Raw genomic sequence first — 25,312 nt, forward strand, 5'->3', positions numbered from 1 at the left:
TGTATGCCAAGTTACAATCCGTTTTATAACTATTTATGGAAGTGTCCTTTATAAGTCAATGAAAATACCGCATATGCCTTTATGAAAATTGCACATCAGTCAATTTAATATAAGGAACTCTATCTCCAATACAAACTACTGCAACATTACTTAAGGTATTCCACCCACAATGTCTGGAAAGCAAAGACACATTGGAATCATTTATAAACATTTATGAGCATTAAATGGAAATGTATTTGACAAAATAATTTACATTGTTTTTTTTATTAATTTGGTCACGAAAAGTGAAAGAAAAAATGGCTCTTCACGTTCATTTTCAGGGTAAAATATAGAACAAAAGTATGTGCATGATTTCCCCAGATATTTCTCGCTGTTTTAGATACAGGGCCTCATAATGACTGTCATTAACATATTTGATTTCAGTATCAATGTCATATGTCAAAACTATCAACACAATAGACGATAAAAATAATACAGTATGCTAATTTTACCCATCTTCTTTACCGTAAATCACACACATACAAACAACTAGGTTGTCGTTCAGTAACCTTAGTTGTCAATTTTATATTCTGTCTAATGAACAGGCAGTATTCCTCAAGTTTTCCAAATACATTCTATTCAGTAAATCAGCCGTTATTGATTAGAATCATTTGAAGCGGTAAATATAAAAAAATGGTAGTAGGTTGATTACACAATATTATGAAGACCACTTAAAAAGTTAAAGATTGTTATATTGGCTGTGCGACTGTGCCGCAGCAAACTATTTTTTTTAAATTGTCGACCACTAAACAACCAAAGTACGACTTACACAACACATTCTCAAAAGTAACGTAAACGTAAGGATAATACATCTATAACAATAAAATAAATATTAAATAAATGCAGATCTATGGTAAAAATGGAACAATGAAGTAAAAAAACCCCACAATGCATCAACTCATACATCATTTCAATGCAATACTTTCAAGTATTTCTAAAGTTAATCATGTACAGCCTATTCAGAGGAACAGGCATCTGTGTTATACGCTTTATATTTTCTTCTTTCAAATCTGTAGTGAATGGTTATAAAGAAAATATTTATTTTTTGGCGTTATGAAAAAAATCTACACGAAATGTTGAAAATCAATAATTTCTGTACATGTATATTTGTATTAAACAATTTTATATAATGTCCACATTTTGGGATCGACTTTTCGTTAATTACGATCTCAAACCTAAGATCTACGGCAATTTTGATCAAACCAAAAAACACGTATTCTTTAAATTTTAGTTAATATACATGTATGCAAATTTTTCAGTCTTTATAAAAGTTGTCTTGGCGTAGTAAAAAGATTCACACGTAAATGATTCCTAACGTTCAGGAGCGATATTCATAAAACCCCTTAAGTCATTTCCTAATTTAAATAACCTTCCTAATTTTAATATCTCTTTAGTCATATGAAATAAAAAAAATAAAGATTTTCCAAAATACTTCTATTATTTTCATTGACCTATATGAAATAAAAACATACTTTTATGTTAAAAACACTTATATATTTCTTTTAAATTGACTATGAAAATTATAAGAAATCGAATACAGTTAGGAAATGACTTAAGACGCTTTATGAATATAGCCCAGGCTTATATGCGGATAGCTGACATAGTTTTGTTATGTAAAAAACACACAACAAATTGATGATTCTTAACATTCTAAAAATACGCACACAATTGATACGGACTGGTTCATATTATGCATAACAACTAAATCAGAATGTATTTGTGTTCATTTTCAAAATGAACATATATTATTTCATCTACAACACATATCTATGTATACCTTGAAGTTCTATTTTAAAACTGTAAGTTCATCTCAATATAACACTATGTATTTATTTTCATATCACGGTTTTTAAATTTCGCTGTCTATTCTAACGGTGCAATCTAAATTCTACTGGCAAATTTGTGTCAAACTCAAGTTAACTGAACACATCTGCGCATGCGTGAAGAAATTGACGTTAACGCATCGGATTCCATTCGTCGGCGTCCTATATTTAGTAGGATTTAACCGTCAAACTTCATGTAGCGTAACGTCACTCCGACTTACCGTCCGCAACGCATGACGTCAGCAAGAAAATGACGTCACATGACGTCATACGTTACACCAAACAGCGTAAGTCGGGATTGTGGTGTTTACAATAGAGTACAAACAGAACTATGGAAGCAATCCCAAATGAAAACATAAACAATTTGACTGTGATAATTTTACAACATTAATAACGTTCTGCCCTTGAACATGTTAACTTCCAAATATTGGTGCGTTTTACAGTCCAAATTCTTATTTCTAAGTTCTAAGCATGAAAAGGCTTATCAGATGAATAGTGCATTACAGTGTTACTAAATGTAGTGTTGTTCAAAATGTTTTCATTACAATACGAAACGCCTTTATCTATAAGTGTATCAATATAAATTCACCGTTTTTAAACTTGAGTCAAATTGTTTCCATATTCATAGTGGGTGCCTCTAAATCTAAATTTCTACATTGTTTATGTTCAATATTATGCTATGTTCAATATTGTTTTACCAAAAGCGAGCAACACAATAATACTGTTGAACACTAATTTAATGATTTCTTAATAGTCTGAAGGAACTGGTTTAAGAACGATATTTTTTAATAAAATACAAAAAAAAACACATTGGCGTTTAATAAAAACATATACGCTTTTCTATGTTAAAGTGTCCGAAAATTGTTATCCGAAAAAATTTGAAACGATAAGAAAAATACAATGTTTGAAATACTTCCGTGGTTTTGGCTATATAATTATGTGACACATCTATAACATTAAATGAGATCAATTCAAACATTGTAGTTTAATTGGAAACTTTGAAATGAAATCCATTCTGTTCAGAGGCATTTGTCCTTAAAAGGCGGGAAAATGAGGAAAAGTGAGAAAATACAACTGTGGTCATTGAACTATGAACAAATTGATATAAATTCATCACTATCGTAGTGAAATCATTATCGAAGTGAAATGCTCAAACAGCATCAATGGTATACGCCTCATTAGTAAGTTTGGACATCGCCACTGTCCATTTATTTCATTATGTTGAAAGGATGTGTCCACTGTCCAATGTTCAATGACCATACGTGTTCACCAGGGTCCCGTTTCAATTAAGATCGTAAGGATTAAGATCGTAAATTTCCCGGCGTTACCTCGTCTTTGGCGTGAACTATGTTTTAACAGAAAACTTTCATACATTCGGAACTCCTTGGCCATTTTTTATCGTATGGAAAATAACCTCGGATGTTTATGGACAGTACAATGTCAGAAATCGGTACGCTTTAACTACGCTTCAAGTAGATCGCGTAGTAATCTCAATTTAGCAGTTAAACTTAATGACTAAACTCTTGGGAATCTTACTTAAGTTTGCAATAATACACTTCACTGACAATCAGTTTAATCTTAGATCTTCAAATACAAGCTGAAACACTACATTTAATTAATAATATAATTCAAAATTTTACGATCTACTTTAACTGATGTACCGCCAAACACCCGATGATGTATTCGATAAAAAAGGCCGAGGAGCTCCGAATGACTATCGTTATGACATTTATCGAATATATTCTACCCGTAACTTGGGGGTGTATCCGGGTCATCTTAAAGCAGCGTAATTTTAACGACTGTGATATCTTATTGAAATGGGACCCTGGTACTAATGGTAAACACTTGTAATATTAAATAACATAAAGCATATTAAAGCTGCACTCTCACAGATTGAACGTTTTGACAACTTTTTTATTTTTTGTCTTCGAACGAGCCATTTTTGCGAAATCCATGGAAACCAATTATATAAGACTGCTGACAAAAAAATAGATCGAAGATTTTTATATTTCAGTTCAAAAAATGATGTTTAATGCATTTTTCTTAAACCGTTACTAAATTCGGTTTAAGCCATAAAACATTAATTTTCGAACGGAAATATGAAAATCTTCGATCTGAGTTTTTGTCAGCAATCTTATATCATTGGTTTGCAGATATTTACGCAAAAATTTCCTCTTTCCTAGACAAAAAATAAAAAAAGTTGTAAACATGGTAAATATGTGAGAGTGAAGCTTAAATGCAAGCTTAACAAAACAGCATTGGTCCCTTTCACACTTAAACACTTACATACTAGTATATGTAGGATAGTATACAGTAAGTGTACGTTAGTTATACATATACGCAGACAGACCACTCACACATTTGTTATAATATGTATACTCCTCCCCTATGCAACCTTCTAACGTATTGATATGGTTGTGTATAGTGCATATTTTGTTACATAGTTTCAGGTAGGCCAAAATATTTACAAATATATATATTTCTTGTTCCTTGTCAGTATCATATCTAACGGCTTTAGTGTTTCATTTGAATTGTTTACATTCTCATACGCTTTTATCACCAAGAAAGATGTATCATAATTTAAAGTTCAAAAATTGACTATTTTTTTTAGTTTATTTAAAGTCAATAACTTTCTTGATGCACAAATGATCACACTTTTTTTAAAGATGTTTGTTGCAAATCGTTTATTTTATGCTGAAAAACAACTTAATTTTAAATAAAAAGCATTTTTTAAAAAAAGGCTCAAAGCGTGTATGCAATGCATCATTAATTAACAAAACATTTTTGCCGTTTTATTTTGACTGAATGAAGAAACATATATATTGTCATTTTGGCATCTAGGCGTCCATATCGCTTGCATGTTTTCCATTTTTACAATACAAAACGTATTTACTCTCTTTTCTAAATAACATAAGCATTGTTTCAATATTCTATACAAATATGTTTCGCTTATTTAACCCAACAAATCAATAATTTCTATCATTGTGATTTAAATAAACTTATGGTACATTTACCATATTAAAAAGCACATTGAGATAGGAAAGTAAAACACTATAATTATAATGGAATAGTTTTGACCAGAAAGGAACACAGTTCGCACCCAATCGGAACACATCGGCTATTATCCAACAGAATCTCGAAGCTTGCCGGAGATAGCCGAGTTGTAACGATTGAGATCGAGATCGCACCAAGCAGAACCGAGTCTTATAGTAAATATATTTTCTCTGCGTAAACAATATGACGTCATAATTTTGTATTACTAAATATAGAACTGCGATTCCTGTTGTATGATTTACTTATCAGATCATGGATGCTTAAAGGAAATTAACTATTCTTTTTCTGTAAAACATAATTAATATGATGCCAAAAACTGTACTATAATACTCTGTTCTGCTAGCCTCTGTTCACCTATAAAACATAATATTGTTTGTTGTTAACTTTAATCTGCATCGACATAAAAGCAGAAAAAATATGACTAGCATTTTACTATAATTACAAACAGTTTATATACAATCACAAACGTTTCCATATGACGTCAAATCAACATCACGCGCAATATGACGTCATACCGATGACCTATTTATACTTCCGTTTCTGAGACACTGGAATGAATTACACCATTCGGAATGCCTTTGTCATTTTCGATAAGCTCTTTCAGTTCCGCTTGCGTTTTCTCGCTAAGATAGTGTTGTTGAGCCTTTAAAATGGCGAGGATTTTTCGCACGGTTAGTCAGACGTTAGAATTATCGTCTGAAATCTGATTTGTGGCGTGTTTGAAGAGCGGTTTGTTCCGGTAATGATGCCACAACTGTACAATCAGTTCAGAAACAAGGACGTCATTCGCATTCTTGCCGACCAGTCTTAACACAAATATACCATCTTGGCGCAAATATTGTTCACAAAATTTGACCGCCATCTTTTTGTCCAATTCTGACTTGTAACAATCATTTACTCTTAGGAATTTCTTCATATAACGTATCCTATGCTGACGGAAGATCATTATGTAGGTCCAAACCAGAAAATTGGCCGTACTAAGCACGGAAACCGCTACTAACCAAAACCAGACGAACATAAAGATCTTTTCGTTAAACAAATTAATCGGCAATACACATTGAACGCTATATTGTTGAACGTTCCGTAACTGCCGTATGCTGAAATCACACATCGTGACACGTGGAAATCGCGGGCTTTCTTCAAAGTCCTCACCACGTGACAACTTTCCCATTATCTCAAATCCGTACGCGTTGTAGTTCGTACCTAAAAACTCGTTTAGTATAAACAACTGTCCCACGGCGTTAGTCATGTATAGCAACTTAATAAACATGTACATAGTCACTAAGTAGTTGCCATAGCGCTTGCCGCACACTATACAACAGAATTTTGAGATCGTTTGACGGATTCGGATGAAGCATCCACTCCGGTATTCGCGGGCGTTTTCCAACCACCGGTCCATGTAGCGGACGATATGCTTTATCGTCCTCTCCCTATCTTCCGGTGAGATGTATTGGGTTTCCGCCGCTAACGTCACTATCTTGTCCAAGTTGACGCCCGCGGACGCTGTCAATATCCGCCACAAGATGCACGGAATCTGAAATATACAATAGAAAACATCCAAACTCAACTTCTATATTTGTCAATCGATGGCTGGACCTTCTTAGCAGAACATACATGTATTTAAACAAAGACTAGCTTGATGCTTTAAGACAGCCACCCGTCGTTAGAATACAACCTACATTTACAGCCAATGAATTTGCAGAAAGGCAATCATTAAGTACTAGGCTTAATTATTAAGAATTTTCCATTTCGCGGTTGTTTAAAGGTCCGCTTACTGCCACTCATCTGATACACAATCCCTGTGTCAGATCTTGTGTTGGCAATGAGTCAGCCAATGAGGTTGTATTCTAAGTCAGTTAGATGACCTAAATTAATCTTATTGATTAAGAAGGGCCCGTTTACTACGCTCACTCCGCCCATTCTTAATCCTCAAGATTTTAATTCATGTCATATTTAATCAAATTAGTCTTATTTGGTACTTCTTGGTCATTGTCCACATTAAGATTTTTTTTAGCGACGGGGTCTAGGTTAACAAACACCTTTCTGCACTACAAGCTAATATGCCATCCAGCACACCTTACACAAACGTGACGTCATTATTCAGAGTGTGAGTGACGTCATAATACGTACCTTGAACAATAACGCCTGGAATAGAAGAATCATCGGGACCCACTGGTAGTAGCCAATTTCTGTTTCCTTCTTGGTGTAGTCGTACTTTGGTATGTCGTGGTCGAAGTGGACAAAATATGTATTTGAGACCCAGCACACGTTGTTTGTATAGTCGACCATGGCGTCTGTAAACTCCGCCGGGCACCAGCAATGGATCGGTTCGCCCACATACTGCTTCGTACTGCAATTTGATGAATCGAAAATGTGAACCTTTTGTAGATTTGGTTAAAGTAAAATATCATTAGTATGAACCTACAAAAATAAATGGTTTGGTGAGACGCAGTTGCATAATAAAAAATGGACAAACTGTGAAGTTGATCATTAAAATACCTATGTGGTCAACATTGTAGTTTGTCCAATGAGAAGGCAGTATTCCTCTAGTCCAATGAGAAGGCAGTATTCCTCTAGTCCAATGAGAAGGCAGTATTCCTCTAGTTTGCCTTTACATTGACTTCTGTAAATCAGCAGTCACCCGTTAGTGAACTTAATCACGTTAAGCGGTTGAAGAACGGCTGGCCCAGTTAGAGTTAATGCAGACCAATTAACAACTGTTAATGTTAGTATTTACTTACACCAAATAAATGATTATGCGGCTGCATGACATCAAACTTCTTACACTCTTTGGCCACTACTTAAAGCCGCACAATATAGGCTGATGCCAAAAAGTCATATTTCCGTTCGAAAATTAATGTTTTATGGCTTAAACTAACGGTTTAAGAAAAATGCATAAAATATCGATTTTTGAACTTAAATATAAAAATCTGCGTTCTTATTTTTGTCAGCAGTCTTATATAACTGGTTTCCATGGATTTTCGCAAAATTTGGCTCGTTCCAAGGCAAAAAATAAAAAAAAGTTGTCAAAACGTTCAATCTGTGAGAGTGCAGCTTTAAGTTCATATTGACAAATATTAGCCTTTATATATATATATTTTTAATAAATAGCTACGTAGCCACAAATTATCCACTTAAAATAGAGCCAAATTATCGCAAGTATTTTATCTGTACATAAATGTATTCTTTCTGGTTTGATCATTTTAGTTTGTTTTTTAATCAAGTAATATTGTGCGCCTTTAAAATTTTATGTTCGAAACTAAAAAGGTTATTGATACAGTACTGATGCGCGTCGATAAAAAGATTAACAAGAACGAACAAACTAGTGTCATGTATGAATCGGATAAGATGTTCCTTTATTTATATGCCCCTCATTCTATTTAAAGCTTTATCAATTGATGATAACAAAGTTCGGATAGAGGTTATTGTTAAATTGGCATCTATATTTTCCCTAAATGAGCCTATCGTAAAGATTAACCACGATCTAGTTTATATGCATCTAATGAGATAAATTCAAAAACTTAAACCTTTGTATTTAATGAAGCGTTTCCATGTGTTAAAATACGAACAAAAAGTATCATTAATGTTCATTCAATCATCAGCGTGATCAGTTGTTGACAACCGCCACCGTCAACGTAATAACCCTGAACCAGAATATTGACGTTGACGTATTAATGTGAGTCAATCTATTTAAAAACGTTGCATTTTGTAACTAAAGTAAGCATCGGTGGTTCAGTGGTAGAATGCTCGCCTGCCACGCGGGCGGCCCGGGTTCGATTCCCGGCCGATGCATATTTTTTTGGTTGAAAAGTGTTTCTTAAGAAGTGAAATAGTAAGCCGGTTGGAAAAAGTGGTTTCAGTAGTACGGGATGTAAGAAGTAACAAAAGAAGTGATATTTGTAAAACGAGAGTTAAGCTAGTTGAAGTTGCTGATGCAGTTATTTGGGTCCCTCTACCCCTACCCCAAAGAAGAGTGCAGATGTCAGTTTTTAAATTCCGCCGTTGAAAAACACACATATTGTTGAACATAATGTTGTTAAAAAATGAATGACTGTGAAACATTATATGTTTTTTTTATATAAATATCGAAATTTAATTTCTAGTTCACTTACTAAACGGGAAGGCAGTCGGTAACGGATTTGAAAGAAAGTCTCTTTTAAATAGCCATATTAAAGGTCCCGTATTATATTTAAATCGATATCAGGTAATGAAAATCATTCAAAATGTGGATAAAAGTAATCGATAAATCGGCAACATTTTTTTTTTTAATTTAGTGAATGTTTGAGATAAAACACGGAAATGTAAACCATGGCCCATTGTATATGACCCCTTTTAACTAAATTTTACAATATCATTTGACCCACTGCCTCTAATAAGATAATGTAAACACCTTACATCTGTGTATTTAACGAGATTTCCGTTCGTAGAAATACGAACAAAGCTATTTCAATAATGTTCATTCAATCTTCATTGTGATCAGTCAGGCGTTGACGGCAATTACAACCGTCAACGTAGCTGCCCAGAGCCAGAATATATACGTTGCCGTAATAATGGATATCTATTGTAAACATTTTTATACGTTACATGTACGACATAGGTTGTAAGCATCGGTGGTTCAGTGGTAGAATGCTCGCCTGCCACGCGGGCGGCCCGGGTTCGATTCCCGGCCGATGCACATTTTTATTTTATTTTAACGGTACTATTACAAAAAACAGTTGTAGCAAAAAAAGGTACGGAAGTGTAGTATTATTGTTCGCGAAGGTAGCGATTTTGAGTAGTAGTAGCAGTAGCAGTATTATAAATAGATATGCCAAATTCTTTTAAAATCCCTCTAAACTATAAACGTTACAGCCCAGAGACGAATAACATACCTGACGATGATGGTAAAGATGATGAAGATGATGGTGGTGTAGAGGTGGTTTAGTCGGTCAATCCAGTCGTCGTCATAACGGCCCTTAAGCCGAGCGTACGTAGCGAAACTGCCCAAAACACTGTCGAGCCTGAAAAAAGAGAGAATACTATATTTTAGTTTTGTGAATTTTAACTTATGACTTACTTAACCGGTTAACCGAAGATTATGAACCGGTACCGGTTGTGGTCAGCTTTATATAGCTTTTAACCGGGAACCGTATATACCGTATAAACCGATAATAATTTCCCGTAACGGTCTTTGTATGTAGCCGGTAAAAGAACATCTTATCGGTATCGGACTAATATGAAGAACCAGTCAGTCACGGTGTATCTTAATAAACTGTAAGTATCATACATTTTGGAAAGGTAAACACTTAATCAATTCGGAAAAACATGTACACGAAGTTAGCTATGCTTTCTTACGTACTTCCAATTTCTTCGACACAATATTTTTGCCTTAGATTTTCATTAATCATACACTCAATTTAACTTCCACATTAATGGAAATAAACGCAAATTTCACACTCCACAACACTTCAAAGTAATTACACTAAATGCACCTCACAGGAGGGAAATAATATTGTAAATCATGTCAAGAAAATACACTTTAGTTAATGCATGGCTTAAAATGCATCAACTTAATAAGTGCAAAGTTTCCCATAAAGGACATAGTATCTTTTGTACCCCATGGTTAGTTAAGAAATTAATTATACTGCACAAAAACAAAGATCAAATGATCAGATTACTATGGCAATTTTATAGTAGAATAAAAACACACCAATAAAAAAAACCTTAAGCAGTTTTATTGAAATTCGAGTTTCATACGCTTAGTGCAAAAGTTAAAGGGAGGTAATATATGGTTTTACACTTGATATATGCAAATGGGTCAAACATAATAGTGCATGTTTTTTTTTTTTTTTTTTTTTTCTAGCAAGTGTGAACCTATATTGTCCCCCTTTAATTCATGGATTTACAAATAGGAAAAATAAAACGGTATTTCGAAATAAGAAAAACAAATTGTCGCTGTGAGGAATCTCAAGTCGTATTATTTATGTTGGAAGAGTGTTCAATACTACCTAATATAGATGGTTTAATTATGATATATCAACATACGGACACTAGTTATCCCCCCTTTATGTTGTCAAATGTATTTACGTTTGTATTACTTGTTGTCTCTTTGCGCATAAACGTTGAATCATTTCATTGTAATTGATGGGTGTTGTCACATGACATATCCTTTTAAGATAGTAATGCTGTTTCAATTTTATAAAAAAAAACATTAATAATAATTGGTTTTACGTTTGTATGTCTTGCTATTACTTTCGCTGTGAACATTAACACATTTCTTTATAAGCCATGTGTTGTCAACCTTGTACAATGTACTAATCGTCATGTCTGTTCGTAACTTCTAATTGATCTAAATATTGAAACTAAAAACTACAGATACTTTGAAACTTTTCTAGCCTCAAGAAAAAAAAACATTTGTAAAAAAGAGGCTTATTCAGGGCAGTATATGTAATCGAATACATATAGCTATAATGATATAATATATTCGGCTTGTCTTAAATGCTTCTCTTAAATGATTTCTTAGACCTAATTTGATCATTTGATTACCAGTATTTGCTCTAAAATATACAAATATCGTTACTCAAAGTTCAACCGGAAAATTATTGCTATATATCCGAAAAACAGAATACTCTTCACTCCGTGGAAGACACGTATAGGATAAATACTTACAGATTAATATTATTGTCATGAACGCTAATAACTATATAAGGAAGAGGTCCAGACACCATCCTGAATATCAAATATATAAATGCCATTAATGTATTCCAATCAGACGCATATAGGAAACCCAATTGAATTATGTCCACATTGGTATTAGGAATATCACTCGGGCAAATATTTGGAATCAACGTTTCCATGGTTACATAATTGAATGACTTAGTTGTATTCTTAGTAAAATAAGCATTAGTATATAATTTTATGTTCTTTGCATGTTATAACTTGCATATGAATACATATAAATTCGGGTGAAATTTCACCTAGTAAATTAAGTCAATGTTGGCAGTAAGGTTGGTAATTAACTTCTTAACTAATTTTTTACTTCATGCTTAATAATTTTTGGCAAGATTTACAAACTAAGTAATTAAATAAGAATTGTAACTGTTCTGTTCTTTTGACATAAATGGAAACGCTGTAACCTAAACAATCGAATACGCAATACAGTCCATACGCAGTGATCTCCCTTTACACATACTATTAACCATGCGCCCAGACCAGCCCAGAGTTTTTTTTAGTTTATCCTCATGTTAGGGAACTCTTTTGTTTTGTATCCCTTTTGCATCGCATACATTGCAAGCAGGGAACCAAATTGCCAATTTAAGCCAAACACACCATTTCTGAATTCAGAGCTGCATCCCTGTAGCACCATAGCGAATAATAACTCTTCAATAAGCGGGGAACCAAAATGCCAATTCGAGCCAAACACACAATTTCTTAATTCAGAGCTGCATCCCTGTAGCACCATAGCAAATCATATCTCTACAAGCGGGGAACCAAAATGCCAATGTAAGCCAAACACACAATTTCTGAAATCAGAGGTGCATCCCTGTAGCACCATAGCGAAATATATCTCTACAAGCGGGGAACCAAAATGCCAATTTCAGCCAAACATACCATTTCTTAATTCAGAGCTGTATCCCTGTAGCACCATAGCGAATTATATCTCTAAAGGCCGTGAACCAAAATGCCAATTGAATGTAAGCCAAACACACCATTTCTTAATTCAGAGTTGTATCCCTGTAGCACCATAGCGAATTATATTTCTACATGCGGGGAACCAAAATGCCAATTTTAGCCACACACGCAATTTCTCTCTCTCATAACTACAGTACAAACGCTCTGAAATCTTGGCACGTTTATGTATAAACTATAAACTCATAAAATAATGCCATGCACGCCTCCGTTACTGTATTATGCCAGGATGAAACAATATTTCATTTCGTTATATAAACACAATCAAGTACTTTATAAACAAACTGGACAGATGGCCAGAAAAGTGAACCAAACAACACTCGCCCAGAGACTATACTGACGGAAGAAAAACAGGAGTTACACAGATCTGCCTTTATATATTCTTTTCTAAAAAATGGAACAGCGCACCGAAGACCGGATACTGAATGTCGTATGGGTAGAATATGTACAAATGCTTTATTTATATTATTCTATTAATCATTATAATTGTTAGAACAAGTATGGCTGTGGGAATTCATGACTAAATCCCTACCGATAGTTGCTGTTAAAAGTAAAAGATATAGGAAATAGATCAACTCAATTAATCTCAAAATAGTTCTTTTCTCTTTTTAGAATATAAATAAAACTTATATACTATATATCGTGCAGATTTCTTACTTATGGTTAGTCATAATTATACTGAGAATGCAATGATGTTTTAGTTCATTTTATATATTAACATCAAGAATAATTCAATGTTGATTTTCTATCGATAAATCACTATGCAATTTCTGCATGAATTACAGTTTTAAATAACACCATTATAACACTTATATTATGATAAAGTATATTAAAGGGATATAATAAAACAATGTTTTACTATGATTATATATCATTTTCATTAATTTATTTCTTAAATAACATAATGTCTTTATGTAAACTTTGAAAACTTTTTAAACCATATATATATATTAAACTCTCGGTGAACATATTCAAATTTAGCATTTTTAATGCAACTCTACTCGTAACAATTTGTTATGTTAATGGTAGATGGATTACATTAACTACACTAAATCAAGCCATAGGGCCTGAAGTATTCCCTTGCATTGAGCAAACATTCAACAAATCTTTTATCGCATGTTAAGACAGCAAGCGACTTTATGAGTTTTCCTGTGTATTGTAGTCTTTACAGGAGAAAAAAGGCAATAACAATTGTCAGCGAAATTATTTTGGCGGGAATCAATAATCTAAGTGATTCTTAATCAAATAAGAACGCGGTAATTAGAGGAAATGATTCCGTCTTCTCGTGGACATCTCGTCTCGGCGAGATTTGGCGAGAAAATGCGTTTTCTCAGTAATTGAAAACGAGACTCGACGGAAGCAATTCAATTCATCACTGACCGTTAGCTTGTGAGTATTATTGTTAATGAAATACATCGTCGACCCGACATTTGCTCGTCAGAAAAGAAGGGCCGCGAACAAATAATTATTTGTAGTAAGTAATTATTACAAGTTTTCTCCGGACATTCTGCCAGGGAATGTAATTGATTGTAGTCCAAATAAGGGTAAAGTAATTCACTCGCTATTTGAACAAGAGAATTGCTGGTCATCTATTATGTTTACAGTCGTATTTTTAAGGCATTTACTCTAAGCACGCTTTAAATGTTACTAAGTATTTGTTATCACACAAACTTGAATTTCGCGAAATGAACATGTAGCCTGCTTGAAGTGCCAACTTATTGGAATGTGACTTTATTATAATTTTACCCAACCAAGGGCCATAACTCTGGAGTTATTTGTTCGCACTGGTTGTTGATCCAATTCAGTCGAGAAAGCGTACCAACATGAACTTTGTATAAACAATTGGCAAAGACTATAAATATACCTAATTAAGCAATCGGAAATAAAAGTGTGATGCCGCAGATGAGGACGTTGACGTTGACGTAGAAAACGACGCCGGGCAACATGCACCTACTACATAAAAATCGATTCCCCTAAAATCTTGATTTCGTTTCCATGTAACACTTACATATATGAACATATATTACAAATAATACCTGGGAAATCCTTCCTTGGCATGCAAGATAAACTATAAATAAGTTTTACTCGTTCATCAGTTCCCAAGCCTTTATATTTAAAACTATACTGTATACCTGCTTAAAACTTTAAGTTATAATAATTATCGTACATGACAGTTTCACTCATCCATCAGTTCTTTAGCCTACTAGTATATATTAAGAAAACTATATCCGTTCTTCAACCTTAACTTCTTTTAAGGTATACATGTTATTAGTATCATTTAATTGTCACCACACAATATATAAGTTTGTCTCGTTCATCAGTTCTAAAGCCTTTATATTTAGAAAACTATACACAGACTTAAAACATAAGGAACTTTTAGGAATACTCGTTATAGTATATGGCACTTAAAGTATCTCTCATCCATCAGTTGTTAAGCCTACTAGTATATATTAAGAAAACTATATACGTCTTTAAACCTTAAATCAATTTAAGGTATAATTTTTTATCGTGTAATTGTCACTTTAAGTATGACTCATTCATCAAGCCTTTCAGTATATTTGGATCACTATATACGTCTGTCAACCTTAAATAAATTTAAGGAATATTTTTATTGTGTAATTGTCACTTTAACTTTATGTTTAGAAAATTATATACGTGCTTAAACCTTAAATAATTTTAAGACACAATTCTTATCGTTCATGTCACTTTGTTTTATTCATTCATCTGTTCTCAAGTCATTATATTAAGAACAATAAAAACATAATTAATCCTGGCTTGACTTAAGGATGTCTTTATTCAGCAACGATCAACTTGCGAATGTCTTTTTGACTTTTACGATGTCTTGCGCCAATAAAATGTAAAGTTCTCTTACCCTCGAAATGTTTTTTACTGTCAAGTTATTTCAGGATTTCTTCAGGAAAGATGCTGAAACACTACGATGGAAGCGTATATCGTATTTACTAATGTTTCTATAACATATGGGCTTCCATATTTGTATTCAGAGGGGGGAATTCGGCATGTGGGAGTTTTTTTTCTTGAGTTTTATCTTATATGACTTTACCTTCCTTATTAGTTTATTAAAGATGCACTATTACTCCCAAATAAGATTTACCATATTTAATACAATTATTTTAATAGATCAAAAAGGATTAATAAATGTGGAAAACAATGGTTCTTATGAAGGATATCGAGTTTAATTTGAAAGAAATGAGCATTAAACACGGTAATACTACCTTATGAGACTATAATTGATCACTGTAAATCTTTTAGCATTCACCAATCATTTAATATTTTTTGCGTTTTAAGCTATTAAATACACGGTGATAAAGTTGAAAAACTTATAAACAGTAAATTATATTTTACATTAATGCATTATTTAGTCAGCAGTTTAAGGTTTATCAGTCGAAATTGGTGTTTGTTATACATGGGTATGTATTGATTTTGAGTGTCACTTTAAGATTATATACAGCATTGAAGTGTTTTTCTAAATCTGGTCAAATCATGCGGGAGATACTCCCTTAAACTAACTGTTGAAACGTGAAATAACTTCGTGCATAAAAGTCAACCTTAATGTACTTTATAAAACATACTAACATGATATCCATTACGGTTTTTACACGCTAGCGCCTTATTTTCGTAAAATACGTTACGGACATTTAGCTACTTAAAGAGCGAGAGATTTAGGTACTTCACAAATATTTTTTTGGCCATTTGTGGCGTCTTTGCCTCAGTTAATGTATTTCTCTGTAATAACCAAATTACGCCAATTTAAAGAGAAATGGATGCATTCTCTGGAAACAAACAAACCACCAATATATAACACACCAAAAACAAGAAATTAAATCAATTATAACTGACACTAAATGCCGAAATGGTGCGAAGTACGAACACGGAAATGTATTTGACAATTTAGAAGCATTTTCTCCTTTTTCGGCGTAATTTGGCTATTTTATACGATTTTAATCTCCATTAAACGAAGTCTTACAACATAATCAATGCAGTGCGCATTTGTGTTTATACATTTCCGGTTCCGGAAATCGCGCCACGTGAGGCGGGAAAAAGTGTTTCCGATCTTACCCTTCGAGGCTTATAAGATCTAAATTATATTGTAATGTCTCATCGTCGTTGTCCGCTGGGTCAAACTGAGGAATATGCGACGTGTCCCCCTCAAATTGTGTGTCATCATCTTCCCCAAATCTGCAACTTCCTTTCTCGTTGTGCCAGCACGACATGACACTTCCGGTCATTGCCATGGCGGCGCCGACCTTGATGCTATTCATCGCAGATGCGCTTTTTTTTACTTTACTTTTGCTTTGATGTGTCTTTGATGACGACCCCTTATCGTTCCCCATCCGGTTCCGCATACCCTGCCGCATCTGCCTCCGCTGCATTCCCTGGCGGCCCTGCTTCGCCGCCTTTGCCTTATTCCCCTTCCGGTTTCCTTTCCGGTTCCCGCCAGCTTTTCGTGCCATTTTTGTCTTTTTAAGTTTCTTATTTACGATATTAAGCGTGCTTGCTATTTATATCAACTCCGATAACTTATGACTAATTTTCTTCAGTAAAACCTAAAATAAAGCTTTGCCATATTCACTGAGTTCGTCGTGAAATCGAACTATCCCATAATACTTCACTTCTATTCGTTCATTTTCTGATAATATTTTTACCTTTTTTCCCCGCGTCAATTTTGACGTAAATTTAAGTAGGATAATTAAGTCCAAAACTACCACACCCGGTTCAATTTTGGTATGTGTAAATCTGTTCTTTATCAAGTTTCATTTTATTTAAGGACATTTTCAGTCCGCAAAACCTAGATTATTTCCCTAAGTGCCTAAAATTTTCATCGACAAGACTACACTTGAACTCACAAAAAAATTAATTAAAAAATAATATCTATCGTTCTTAGTTTAATCATAATGGAAGTGTTTATGAATCCTTTTAACGTTTTTTTTGCATTTTAGAGAACTTATCATAAAAAGTTCAAAAGTTTTCAAAAAATAAATTTCATACATTATTTACTTCACCCGAGTGTTTTTTTTCGGCCTCTTTGCGAAAACATTAATAATTGTATAGCCCTTAAGTGTATGTGTCTATTTCCGCAAAAAGTACATGCTATCAAAATGTCATTAAAAAATTACTCTGTGAACTTTGTCATATTTACTGCTGTTATTTTTTTCGAAAAATCACTAGATCGAATTAAAATCAAATTATTACTTTATATGACATATTTGAAGCGATCATATTTCAGTATAGTCAACTAGTCACTGCATTTCTGCAATAACGAACATTTACTTACATTTCAAACGTTTTATTTAAAACATTTTACACGAAAAAAATCTTGGCGCTACACTCTAAGTTCACATTCCATAAGTCCATCAATATTAAACTTAAATCCATCAGTTAAACTTCGAAAAAGTAAGCCGAAGAAAACGTGAGTAACCATTCTTGCCAAATATTACTACAACTATTCAAATTGGTAACAACGGCATTCCTGTAAACACGAAACGGGCTTGCTGGTATAATAATGTGATGGGGGTCATCTAATATTAAGAACTAGTAAATGGCCTAATTGGGAGTCTTTTGATGAGGGAGATTTTACCGTAGCTCCTCTTGGGCAGAATAAATCGGAGCGCCTCGGCCATTTTTTTCAATAGAAAAGTTTCGATGGAAAATGGTCGAGGTGTTCCGATTGGGGCAGAATAATACACGGTGTTAATTTATTGGGCAAACGTCGTGAGAATGGGTCAATAATTTTATAGAAATTAAGCATCTGCTGTTTCTAAAAATAGATATGGAAAGTTCTAAATATAACTACAGAACTTATTTTTACAAGAATAAAGCATACTATATACATTTACTTATTATATGCATGTAAAGTCAAACCCGTTGGCTCTTACATTCTTACATTTAGTTTAAAGAAATAGGTCCTTTACATCAAGTTCGAGCCAAAGACAAAAATCGAGCCAAGCGAGTTCGAGCCAACGGTATTCGACTGTAGTACAATATAGTTTAAGATTCACTATTGGAGGACATATAGCCTTTCAAGTTGATTGGGGTATACTATATATTTGCTCACTTATTATAATACTCTTGTACGTGATACGATTCAAAAGATTACGTCGCATATAAATATCAAGTTTTTGTTATAAGAACATTCAGGGAACTTTTATTCGAAGAAACACGGTAAATGGGATCTTTCAAGAGCTTAGTATACAAGTAACCGTTATGCAAATCCTGGTTTAATTCAGCCCATGAGAAAAATCTGCACTACCAACTTAACCTCCCTGCCATATATTTACATAGTTATCCGAAGTTCCATTGGTTCGTGGTGGTGATTTGGTTACGTGATTGGGAAATTATCGATAATCTAGTTATTTGGCATATATTATGAATGCTGATGAATGTCCCATGAGGGAGGCAAATTCCATTAGTCCGAATATCGTGTGTGGTGGTATGTACTTAAAGCATAACTATATTACGCGTAAGTATTGAAATATGTATTACTACGCGTTCGTAAGAAATCGGTAATTCTCGGGAAATTTCGGAACAGCTCGGACGACTTCGGGTTGCAACCGAACCCGTTCCGAACGATAATGCAATTAAAATTGTCGCTCAAAAGTGATTCGGAAATAAAGTAGTATTATGCGAAAAAGAACTTTCTCAAATTTTAGCTACGTATAATTACATAACTAATTAATATCAGAATTTGAAAAAAGTAGTTTAATTCGGAGCCTTGTTAATGCCATTCAATGTCGAGCACTGAAAACAAAATTAAATTACCATCTTCTGTTCCAGCACATATATTGTGAGAAAATTAAATTGAATTTTAACGGAGAATGTTGTTTTTCCTATATTACAGGTCCTACAACTGTTGTTATTTTTGTTGTCATTAGACAGTATTTGGAATTGTAGTCATATAGTAGTAGCCAAATTTATAAAAACGGTTATTTTTTGCTTTGATTAAAGATACCGCAAACGTGTATTGATTCGTCAATATTTATCCAAGCACTAATATTAACCAATCAAATCGTTTAAATTCAAACTGGCCTAAAGATAACTTGTTGATGACTTATCCAAACTTTATACAAATGGCTTCGATTTGACAAAACGTAGGCCACTTATTTGATCTCAAATGTATTAAAATAGAGGATTTTAATTTCAGTTTAAATATTTTTGGTGTTTCGAAATGATTGTTCTTTATAATCTTGATTAACAATAATTTTGAACTGTTATTATTTGTGAAAAAATGTATAATGAGGAGCTATTATGCAAGAAATAAAAAAAAATAAACGAAAAACCAAATGCACGAGGAAAACTAACCAAATTTCCAGCATTCCTGCAGTGTCACTAGACCTCCATTAACGTCCACATGACCACGTGACATGCACGTGACGCGTACGCCGTAGAATTCCTATCACGTTGTTGGACTCGTAGTATATCAACGGTCATTTTGTTGCGTTAATATTACATGTTCACGTTATTTATTTACCTTTATGTACGGTTCTGGTAAACATATAGTATACATTTTATGATGTAGTTTTTGTACAATTAACCAACAGTAGTGAAATACTATTTAAATGAATATTGAGCTTGTAAACATAACGATTTCTTATTTCGATTAAGGCTTTTGGGTGTAATAATTTAGGCTTGTTCAAAGCTTAATAAGATCTTCATCGTGTTAAAGTATATTTAAATCCATTCGAATTGAAAATAAATGGTAGAGTGTTCAATAATTTCTTAAATTCTAATAATAGTTAGTCTTTTGGCTTAGAAATACATGTATGTGAATTTGAATCTTATTGGATCTACCAATTTTAATGAAATTTAATTATATATATGTATATAAAACATACCAACTATGATGGGCAATATCATACAGTATTCCAGGGTCCATTTATAAAACATACCATCTAATATAACATTCTATTAAATCCTTGTTTACAATCTTATATGATCTTAGAAGACCTTGGTCTTACAAAAAATGCCCAATTACATGAGAACCCGCCCCATTTCGCCTTATCTTCCTTCAAGTTGGGGAAAACATCGCTTATTTGTGATTACTTCTACGCACACCTGAGCTTTTTTCCTAATTCATCCCTTTTGCCGTTTTAAATGACGTCCAACAACACATTTTACAGACGCCCCGCTTTTTATACCATCATGCTTATTAATCTAAAAAGAGCGTCCGTCCATTTTTGGATCTCCAAATTTGTTATATTTCACACTGATACGTACTCCGCACAAATTGGAATGGAACCATTTTTAACACTGTTGCTATAATCCACATACGGTCGTTTTTTTCTAACGTCGGCGGAAGGCCCGATAGATATTTATATGTTCACTCATTAAGGGGTATTGTTTATTATAGATACTATCGAGGCCCGTCCATTACCTATTGTAACCGACATCTGTTATCGTTCCAAATAATGTTTAATAGACATATTTCAGTTTCACATAGTGATTTTACTGAAGACGGTACACTTTTCACAATAGATAATGAAACAAATGGACGGATTGCTAGTCATCATCGTAAAAGGAAACATTTGTAATCAGGGGCGGTTTCAGGAGTTCGCGCTAGAGCGAGGCGCACTTTTGGGTGGCAACAAAGAGGGTACATTCGCCACCAAAAGAATACGAACAATCAATTGTTTTCAATGCGTTATCTGTGGCTTGAAATCGTCCCCAAGGAAAGGTTAAAAATTTAAGTCTGAAATATTGTATTCAAGTGCAAATGCATTATTTTCATATTGTTCCTTGGATATTAATATAAAAAAATGAAACTTTAACAATTTTAATATCGCAACATCTAAATCCGCTCATGGTAATCTAAACGAAGTTAGAGTTGAATTCTATTACCTCCAACTTTGTCCTGTCTCTCCATCCCTATTTCTAAAAACATATATTTTTTTCATATTTTTGTAAAACGATGTTGAAAAGGCAAGGCTTTCGTAGTAAGGAGAGAGCATTATTTTCTTTTACAAAAAAGCACCCCCGGGCCTCACACAGTTCAAACTCGAAGAAAACAAAACGGTTCAACAGACAATAGGTCTAATACATAGGTCTAATACATTCATCCAGGCTTCGCGACGCTCATGGGAATGCTGTCTCACCAATTATTGCAACATTTTACCAATAATCGTTTCAAAAACAATATATGCTTGATTTTGTATCAGACCTTACAGGTTTCATACGGTCGAACAAATCAACTGAAAGCTGAAAAAGAGCTGATTATTTTTTTGCGAATTCTTCTAGACATGTATTTGAAACATTAGGTGGATTGATCAGAATTGTGTTTAAGTTCACAACTTTGTTAACGGTTTATCGTTTTTAAAATCCAGAGGCCCGTTTCAAATTTTAATCGTAAAATAAATTAAATGAAATCTGTAAAATTGTTACAATGTCAACAAGTTGATTTACTTTTTATTCCTCAACTTTTTTAAAAACTGGCTTTTGATCAATTTGCATAATATATGTAAGAAAATAACAAGATCATTACAATTTACGACAAAATTCAAGAGTTTTGTTAAAACAAACAAACAAACCCCAAACTTGAAGTTTAATGGTACCATAACCATAACTATAGTCATTTATGAGAGTAATATATATCTGTGTTTCATTGGAATAGTATGACTTCTCATTATCAACTTATTTTGAACGGTGTCTATGTCCTGCATTCAGAACTATGTTTTGTAAATCTAAATGTATATATAGTAAGTTTGGTTTGAAGGCACCCTGTCCGACAAGTGGGTTTCCTCCGGGTACTCCGGTTTCCACCCACAACACAAGACCACACTCTCGCGTAACATCGTGCCAACAAGAATGATTAATGATGTAAAATAAATAAGTTTAAACTAAGAAAAAAAAATATATTTATATATATATAGTCCCTATTTGGTCCTTTATATCTTATTTTCGGACACCGAAATTGGAGGAGAAAACCGGGTCCGAGATTGCCCTTATGTGCTTCTCTGATTAATGTTTGTTCAACATCACCAATGTTCATGTTAACTGCTAATGACTCATCTAATTGCTTAGATTCACTAAGCCACACGCATCCACTGGTCATCGAATATCCATTTATCATTTCGAAACACTACCAATTGTCCGGTGGGTTTTATAACCGCCGGTAAATGGCAGTTTAGAGAGCCATCGGACCACTTGGGGATACTAGAGTTTCGCGGACACGACATGTAATGAGTTGTAATTAATGTGATGATTAATTGTACTGCAATATTCGATACTTCAGGAATTATGTTGCTGATTTTGATTCAAAATCAAGGGAAACAATCCAGTCGAGTCTTATATAATTCGGAGCTCCTCGGTCATGTTTGTCAAAAACAACCTAATTAATACTATTAAGTCATTAAATTTAAATGCTAAATTGAAATTACTACGCGATATACTTGCAGCGTAGTGAAAGTACCGATTCCTGACTTGTAAACCGTCCATATACATCCGAGGTTGTTTTCGATAAAAATGGCCGAGGAGTTCCGAATGGTCTTATACAAACCCTTGATCAATAACTTTTTTTTGCCGGTGCATCAGTGAAAGTAGTTCGTAAAAATGATAACACAATAAATTAAGTGGCGTGTTTTAACGTGTAGTTTGTATTACTAAAATCAAATTGATTCCCAGTGAAGTGAATTAGTGCTAGGTTAATAAGATTCCATAGATGTATTTAGTCTTAATTGCTCACTTTAAATTACTACGCGATCTACTTGCAGCGTAGTTATATGTAAAAAATTCGGACATTGTAAATCGTCCCTACACATCAGAGGTTGCTTTGGATTGAAAAGGGCCGATTTGTATCGATTGGATGCAGGACTAAATAACCGTATTTATTTCATATGCTTATAAGCCCTTTAGGCGTGATTCTGTCACAGGATAATCACAGTGTAATCACTCGTTAATACATTTTCTATCTAAAAGCTCTGTGATAGTGACTATCTACAAACGAACTCTATTTACATGTCGCCTCTCTTTTCACAAAAGAATAAAAGAGCAAAATAAATTATTCATACAATCGTGGTACCATGTGCTAAAATACGAGCTTTTCAGAGACACAATTGTGACAAAGAAAAAATGCAGACTGCGAAACGGCGATCTCGTTTAAGAATAGCAGGTGTTTTCTTATACCACAAGTCACGGAATCTTCTAAAAATAGCATCCATCCATCATAAATACAAAACACTGGTCTTGGTAACGTTTCATTTCATTAAAGTGGACAAGTTTCATTTAAAAGTGGTCAAGTTTCGTTTTAAAGTTAAAAATGTTAAGTTTGAATATTTTTAAAGTTATCACTGAGTGTTTTCACAATTATATTAAAAATTGTTTTGTTATCTCCCTTTACTTTATCGTATCATAGTAGAAGCGTCATTATGGGATTATTCGAAACTGTTATCCATGCAAAATTTATATAATATTTAATCTATGTAAATTTAACATATAAATAATCTCTCTGTTAATATCTTAAAAGCACTAACACATCTTAACATACTAATGATAGATGGTTTACCTTAATGCACTCGCGCATGATCTTTGCGGAACAAGATTAGCAGGCCAAAACATATACAATGAAATTGTGTATAGACCTTACCTGCAGTTTGGAAATATATAATCATATACAAAAAAAGCCCTAAAAATTTCCAAAAAATCTTATCAGGTGATACGATTAAACAGGGAATTAATTTCACAATATATATTCATAAAAAAGAAAACTAGATATATGAGTTAGTTTTTGCCCCGACAGACAGGATTCGATTTGATGTACTCTCGTCGGAACACAGATCTACTGCACCGCCTTAGACAGATATTATGTAATAGGTAAACACAACTGATAATTATGGATGAATATGTCAACGCTGCAGGGAACGTTGTTGAAAAATCAAATGTTAATATTTATGTATTACAGATTAAGTTTCATCGTTTATTTTTAATGAACTAACTTTTGATCAAAGGTATCTTTCTTTTCGACACTTTTTGCTATCAGGGACCAGGTAACTAGGCGTTCAAGAGACCTAATAAAACCAGTAATGTTTGAGACCTGGACTGGTATTTAATATTGGTCTTAACTGAAACTAAGAACGATGTAGCTAATCGGATTACTTGTTATAAATAACTGACCAAAAGTGTGAATGAATTTAATAATGTATGACCATAAGATTAACTTAAGTTGTATATTGAATACCAACCCATCTCTATAGGAAGCTTTCTTATGTGAGTGATTTTATGGCATTGATACCAAAATCAGCTGATTCTGAGACAAAAAAAACCCTATTAAACAATACCTTTATGACTTTCTTCGCAGCGAAAGGGAACACACAGCTATAACTAGTAAACAGAGTCATGGTTAACTGTCCTTTAAAATTCTACATGCTACCAGGTAGTTTTGAAGGTAAAAATTTAGCCTAATTCAATTTTAATATTAAAAGCGATAATGTCAAATAGTCTTTTATACAATCCTGTCTCAAGTTCAGACACACGAGACTGTTGAGTGACGCTTTGGACTTGTTTAAGACTCAAAGAGAACATTATAAGCAAAGAGGGGAGGAGTCTAATGGCAAATTGCTGATTCTTAAGATTCTTGCGATTTTTACTTCATTAAAACAATCTGAATAATTAATGTGCATACTCCCGTTTTTAATCCTGCTCGGTTAGTGGGTTGGGTAAAATTCGGCCCTTAGAAGTTTGCCCCTCTTTTCCCTTTCACGTATAATTAAGCACACACGTCT

At 33.6% G+C, this 25,312-nt stretch overlaps 1 protein-coding gene and 2 non-coding genes across 5 annotated transcripts in view; 2 read left to right on the forward strand and 1 right to left on the reverse strand.

The window, feature by feature from the left end:
* Positions 1 to 3,808: 3,808 nt before the first annotated feature.
* LOC128239889 (innexin unc-9-like) overlaps positions 3,809 to 25,312 on the reverse strand; it is a 109,767-nt gene continuing 88,263 nt past the window's right edge. For all 3 annotated transcript variants that reach the window (XM_052956333.1, XM_052956335.1, XM_052956334.1), the window contains 3 exons: positions 9,788 to 9,916; positions 7,047 to 7,266; positions 3,809 to 6,450 (listed from right to left, as the gene is read on the reverse strand). In XM_052956333.1, coding sequence (XP_052812293.1) covers positions 5,593 to 6,450; positions 7,047 to 7,266; positions 9,788 to 9,916 — 1,207 coding nt within the window. In that variant the 3' untranslated portion in view covers positions 3,809 to 5,592. The remainder of the gene's footprint in view (positions 6,451 to 7,046; positions 7,267 to 9,787; positions 9,917 to 25,312) is intronic.
* On the forward strand, positions 8,638 to 8,708 carry Trnag-gcc (transfer RNA glycine (anticodon GCC)). Its single transcript has one exon. It is a non-coding gene; the product is annotated as a tRNA-Gly (tRNA).
* Positions 9,521 to 9,591, forward strand: Trnag-gcc (transfer RNA glycine (anticodon GCC)). The gene has a single exon. It is a non-coding gene; the product is annotated as a tRNA-Gly (tRNA).

Source organism: Mya arenaria, chromosome 7 (genome assembly GCF_026914265.1).
Source record: "Mya arenaria isolate MELC-2E11 chromosome 7, ASM2691426v1".
Taxonomy (NCBI): domain Eukaryota; kingdom Metazoa; phylum Mollusca; class Bivalvia; order Myida; family Myidae; genus Mya; species Mya arenaria.